This window comes from Trematomus bernacchii, unplaced genomic scaffold (genome assembly GCF_902827165.1).
Source record: "Trematomus bernacchii unplaced genomic scaffold, fTreBer1.1, whole genome shotgun sequence".
In the NCBI taxonomy this organism is placed as follows: domain Eukaryota; kingdom Metazoa; phylum Chordata; class Actinopteri; order Perciformes; family Nototheniidae; genus Trematomus; species Trematomus bernacchii.
Genome location: NW_022987605.1, coordinates 1620501 through 1626500, shown reverse-complemented (window position 1 = coordinate 1626500; position 6000 = coordinate 1620501). Strand labels below are relative to the sequence as shown.

Genomic DNA, 6000 nt, shown 5'->3' with positions numbered 1-6000 from the left:
GGGTCCACACGAGGCCGACCAGACATGGTCGAACCTCCTCTCAGGCACCAGAAAAAGCTCAAAAAGGGTCGTCCCGTCCACGATCAAAAACAGGTGGGCGAAATAGCGAGAGGAGCCACGCGAGGCCGACCAGACATGATCGAACCTCCTCTCCGGCACCACAAAAAACAAAAAAATTAAAAAACAGTTGGATGTCGATAGCCGCTAGCTGCTGTGGCTAGCCGTCGTTAGCTGTTGCCAGCTGCTAGCCGTTAGCAGTCGTGGCTAGCAGTTCTCGGCGGCCAGTAGTCGCCGTCGTCGGCCCCGGAGCCTCTGCCAGGCGGCGTGCCCCCACCAGGGAAGGTGCTTTGCCGTGTTCGATACAGTCTCGGAACCTTCGCGAGACTTATGTCAGGGTCACCAATGTAGTGCAGAGAGAAGGGAGTCGGAGGCGGTGCATCGAAGGTGCAAATCTCACTTTATTGAGCAGCAGAAATTGACATGCTGTCGGGTCGCAGCCCGAGAAGAGAAGAGAAGAGAAAGGGAGGACACACAGTAGGTACACAGTAGGTACCGTCAACATATGCGTCCGTGCGGAAACAATACCCCCAACCTGTAGTTCCATGATTGGATTATGTAACCCAGTGTATTAATCAGTGATCACTACAATATGTTTGTTTATTATCATTTGAACAATGACAAATATTCTCATGAATATTAAACACAACAACCTCTGAACATTACAAATATTCGCCTCAATTCAACCTGGAACCTCTCATACAATAAGTGTGTGTGTGTGTGTGTGTGTGTGTGTGTGTGTGTGTGTGTGTGTGTGTGTGTGTGTGTGTGTGTGTGTGTGTGTGTGTGTGTGTGTGTGTGTGTGTGTGTGTGTGTGTGTGTGTGTGTGTGTGTGTGTGTGTGTGTGTGTGTGTGTGTGTGTGTGTGTGTGTGTGTGTGTGTGTGTGTGTGTGTGTGTGTGTGTGTGTGTGTGTGTGTGTGTGTGTGTGTGTGTGTGTGTGTGTGTGTGTGTGTGTGTGTGTGTGTGTGTGTGTGTGTGGTTGTGTGTGTGTGTGTGTGTGTGTGTGTGTGTGTGTGTGTGTGTGTGTGTGTGTGTGTGTGTGTGTGTGTGTGTGTGTGTGTGTGTTCTCTATGGGCGTTCTCTATGGGCAGCTCAAGGCATATATGCTCGAACGGGAGCTGCCTGGACGCTGCAATCATGTTGCGCGCACTGAGTGTGCTGACTTTTCGTACAATGTCCCACTGTCTGGCTACCTGCATAAAGTCAAGTGCTCGGCGAAATGTCGCTCCTCTGTTTTCATTGAAACAGCTCCTTATATCTGTTAGCGCAGCTAGCTAGCACCAGATGCTAACAACAACAACAACAACAACAACACGTAAGGTGTGCCTCGCTCGCGCCACACATACACACTCCCTCCCGGTCCTCCCGATGGCCAGTCCGGGCCTGCCGGTGAGCGTGGAAGTGTGGTCTGCCACAAGCGGGCGGCAGGAGCGGGGCTGTCAGCATCAGCTTGTAGATGGTATTTTAAACTCGATGCGCTCTGAAACTACGGGGCGGCCGAGGAAAAAAAATACACATGCGTTAATCGCGTTAAAATAATTAGAGGCGTTAATTTTTTTTTTGCGTTATTAGTGCGTTAACTTGACAGCCCTAGATATAATATGAATGATTTAGTGATCCTCTGACTTTCTTCTAGAGTTTCACACTTTGGTCTTTTATTTAAATATCACATGTTTCTGTTTGATGGACGGTCATGAAATATACCTGTGAAGTCTGAGGTCATTCTGAAACTTTAAAACATGCATCTCTTTAAAGTGGTCCATATCCAGGGGTCATTTTTACTGTAAAATGTTTCACTGAGTACATGTCTTAGTAGCAAAAATCCAATATTTTCCAATAACTTCATATATATGTATTTAAATAATGTGTTCATGTTCAAAAAAGCTAGAGGAGATAAAGTTGTATTTGGATTGAAATGTGTATATCCATCAGCCTAACAACATGGTGTTGTGGTCAGGCAAGTCCTGTTTATGGTCAGTAATAATCATATGGTTTAAAAGTCTTTAGATCTGTACCACACTGCACACTATTGGTCATATGTCACTTTCACGAATACCAGTATCATTTATAACTTATTAATATCTACATTTTACAGATGCTAGATGGAAAATTAGAAGTTAACAATTAAAATCTAAGCATGGCAGTTCTATTTTCACTTATCTGGTGTTCAAATTCTTATTTGTAATGTCAGGTATGGCCCGGAGTGTCTGGAGCAGTACAAAGAGAACCTCCACAAATTCTTCAGCCAGATTAAAGCGCTCGTTGGCCGTGACTGTCTCATGCTGTGGACTCTGGCCATGCCGCTCGCCAAGAAGATCAAGGGTGGATTCTTGGTGCCTGAAGTGAGTATCTCTCCGCTGCAGGTTTCCATTCAAAACCAATCACTACACCAGCTGATTTCACTTATCAGCACATCCATTCAGAGGGCAGGGAAATGAGCAGCCTCATATTAGTATTGTGGAATTAGACTGGCTGCAGAGATGAAGCAGAAACCCTTCCCACCCGCCTGTCACATGTTCACATTGGCCTAAACCTTTGATCTTAATCTGAGAGACCACAGTACATTGTCACAGCTGTGAGTTCTGAGGTGAATATCACACTGGCCTTGACAGAATTCATATTTTTATTTTGTTAACCTTTTTATAAAAACCTTCTTATGCTGACTACAAAACAAAATACACAATCTTTGTTCCTCCTGTTTCCTAATGCTAAGAAAAGCAATGCATTCCAACAGAATTGAGTGCAAGCTTTTACTACATTTCTATGATGTGTGCAAAAGAAAATACAAATGAATGTTCCCATACAGTACTTTAATGTGAATATTTGCAGTTCGTCCATCAAGAGAAACAGCTGGTGCTGGTAATTCTTCCATCAGGTGTCTTTTCACCTGTCACCACAGAAGAAGAAGGAACAACAAGATTACACGATTCAAAGTAATTTAAACAATTAATGTGAGAAGGTTAGACTTCTCTTTGCTGCGCACACAGCTGATATTTCTGTTTACTAAGTGGAAGCCTGACTGGATGTTTGCCACAACCAGGGCTTCCCTCCCCCTGCTGCTGAAAAAGGGGGAAATGATTGGGAACAGAAACTATGTACTGAAATCTCTGCTGAAATATGGGAGGGTATTTTTGACATTATTCCCCATAGTTCTATAAATGCCAGAAATGCCTTAGTTCATTTCAAAGTAGTTTGCAGGCTCCATTATTCAAAGTCGAGACTTTGTGTTTTATAACCCAAAACCTCCCCATTATGTGACAAGAGTCTAGAACACTTGGAGTACCCATCACTCCTGGTCCTGCTCCAAGCTATCCCCTTCAAACTCTTATATTTGACTATATATCCAAGGCCTTAGATAAATCTATTGCTCCAGACCCTTTACTTGCTATCTTTGGATCAGTGGTAGTTAATTGTTCATTACTAAATATGAGGGACATGCCATGTACCTCTGTAAACTGTTGGCCTTATCCCACAGCAGCGGAAGTCAGAGACTAGTCCTTTATTAAAGCAGTGGCTCAGGGATATGGGGGGGGTCCTCATTATGCACCTGAACATTTTGGGAACGCCTATTTGATTATTGGATGTCTACTCATGCTTAAATTGGCACCTTATGCACTTGAATATATAAGATTTTATAATGTAATGCATATTAAACATCATGTTGGCTGCTAACCTTATGCTGGTGTCTTTGTATATTTTTCTTCCATTTCATCATTTTTATTTAATTTCCATATATTTTATTTTTTGTTGCTATTTGTTGTATATGAACACCATTGAATGTAATGTATACATCCATCTTATAAACAGACACATGGATGGAATGCTCTATATGAGTAAAGTGCTTCTTTTACTTTGCTTTTGTGGACTACTGCCTTGCTTTAAACGTGTATTATGGAGCTCCAGGTTAGGTGTGGAAGGGGATGGGTGGGTTGTGAGTGGGGGATGTTTTTTTTGTTTTGTTAAGAAGAATACATTCTGGCTCTTTTATGTGGAAGATAAAAATACACCTGTATGAATACCCGTGGATTGAAGCACACCCCCACTTTAAAATAAGGTCTCTATTTATGTCACTGCTTGTTGAGACTAAAGTGACTAGATTTACTCAAAAGACATGAGACCAATTCATGAACCTGTGAACCAAATATTCCTACAATAATTTTGTCTCAATATTAAATGTCATATGCAGGGAGAGTAAGTGATCATATTGACTAAATGAGCAGAATTACTACCAAACACGGTGTGTAGAACAGAAAATCACCTGTTGCTCAAATGATTTCCCACAGGTGAGTCACTTGGCTCCGTCACTGTGTTATGACATCATCGAGGCCAACTTCTACAGCAGTCAGCTGGCGGATGCGTACGGCCTGGACGTCCTCGACCTGCACTTCCACTTCCGCTTCAGCCTGCAGCACCGCATGCCGGACGGCATTCACTGGGACGCCCTGGCCCATCGGCACATCAGCAGCCTGCTGCTGGGGCACGCTGCTGACGCCTGGGGGGTACACCTGCACGCCCCCCCCTCTCATCCAGGACAAGGTCAGTGCAAACACAGCGGCTGGACAGTTATACTGAGAGCTGACATGAAGCCTTGGATTTCAGATGGAACACGGGTCAGTCCCATGGATGTATAATAAGAACTGGATACAGCGTGGGAGGCGGGGTCTCGTTCTTTCCTATGAGAGCTGCTCATTGGCGCATGAGGACAAAATGGCCCAACTTTTGAGAGAGCGAAATGTCACAGATTACCCGCTGTCAGAGCAGAAGAACCCGTATGTGCACTCACAGAGCATGCGCCCCTTAAGCCCCGCCCCTTGAGCTCCCACTCTCGGCTCAGTAGAATGAATGGAGACAGAAAATAAATCTAGATTCGGCTTTTAGTGCATTTTACAACTTTAAGGACCGAATGATTCTAGTAAGGGCTATAACATAGTTCATACTGGGTAGTTTATTTAGTTTTTTTTTAATTATCCGCTGATTTACAGACGTCTCTTTCCCAATGTCAGTCAATGGGAAAAAGTCTTTCTGGGCCCAGTGACGTCACGGACTGATACAGAAATTGTAGTACCGCCGTTTGGACACAACGAATATTTTCATCAGAGTCCGGCGCACTTCCTGGGGGCTTGGTCAGTCCGCTGAGGGCTTCACCTCTGTTACTGTATGACCTCTTGAATGACTCTGTTTATGCTCCTGTATAACTGATCAATACTACAGTGGTCAACAGGGAGACCTTTCCTGCAACTGATTGATCATTTATAAATAAGTTCTTGTCACACAATACAGTATGATTTGATGTACATTTAAATGACTCTGGATTTCAGTGGGAGCTTTTCCTGTCTATGGACCTGAATACTGTATTAGATGCTTTTACACCAACAAAACAACTCAACACTTTTATTTTTGGAAAATGGTTAAAGATGAGTTGAAGATTATAAATACCCTTTTGTTGTGTTGTTCTACCTGACTGACAAAATGAGTTCTTGCACTGATAAGGATGCCCTCTATTCTAGGAACAGCAGCCCACGCAACATGAAAGAAAAAGAAAATGCAAGCTGCTGAAAAAAACAAACATTTAACTTGCATGATGAAAAAACAAGAAAAGAATGTTTAATGCATGAGATGACCATCAGCACATCAACACTAAACACAGCATTCTTTGGTCAATGTATGGGCAAAAGGAGCAAGCCTTTGTTAATGTGCATTAGTGAATATCTTAACTCTATAAAGGTGTTAAATAACTCCTACACAGCCCTAATCAAATAACTTGTCTAGTCATATATCTTTGTAAACATCCACAACATCCTTTCTGAAGGTTGTACTGCAGTAAAGCACAGAAGCCAGTTGTGCTTTAATACTGTTGGACTTGAACAGTTTTCTGAATGCTTAGTTCTTCAGGGTTACAGAGAAGACTTTGGACAAAACCTCAGACCTGATTGGCCCAGTCC

The 6000-nt window shown here is 43.2% G+C and overlaps 1 protein-coding gene across 1 annotated transcript in view; it reads left to right on the top strand.

Moving 5' to 3' along the window:
* LOC117482650 (PC-esterase domain-containing protein 1A-like) overlaps window positions 1–6000 on the top strand; it is a 35714-nt gene that overhangs the window by 14047 nt on the left and 15667 nt on the right. Inside the window, exons 5-6 of the mRNA XM_034130828.1 lie at window positions 2250–2400; window positions 4342–4594. Of these exons, the coding sequence (XP_033986719.1) occupies window positions 2250–2400; window positions 4342–4594 (404 nt within the window). The remainder of the gene's footprint in view (window positions 1–2249; window positions 2401–4341; window positions 4595–6000) is intronic.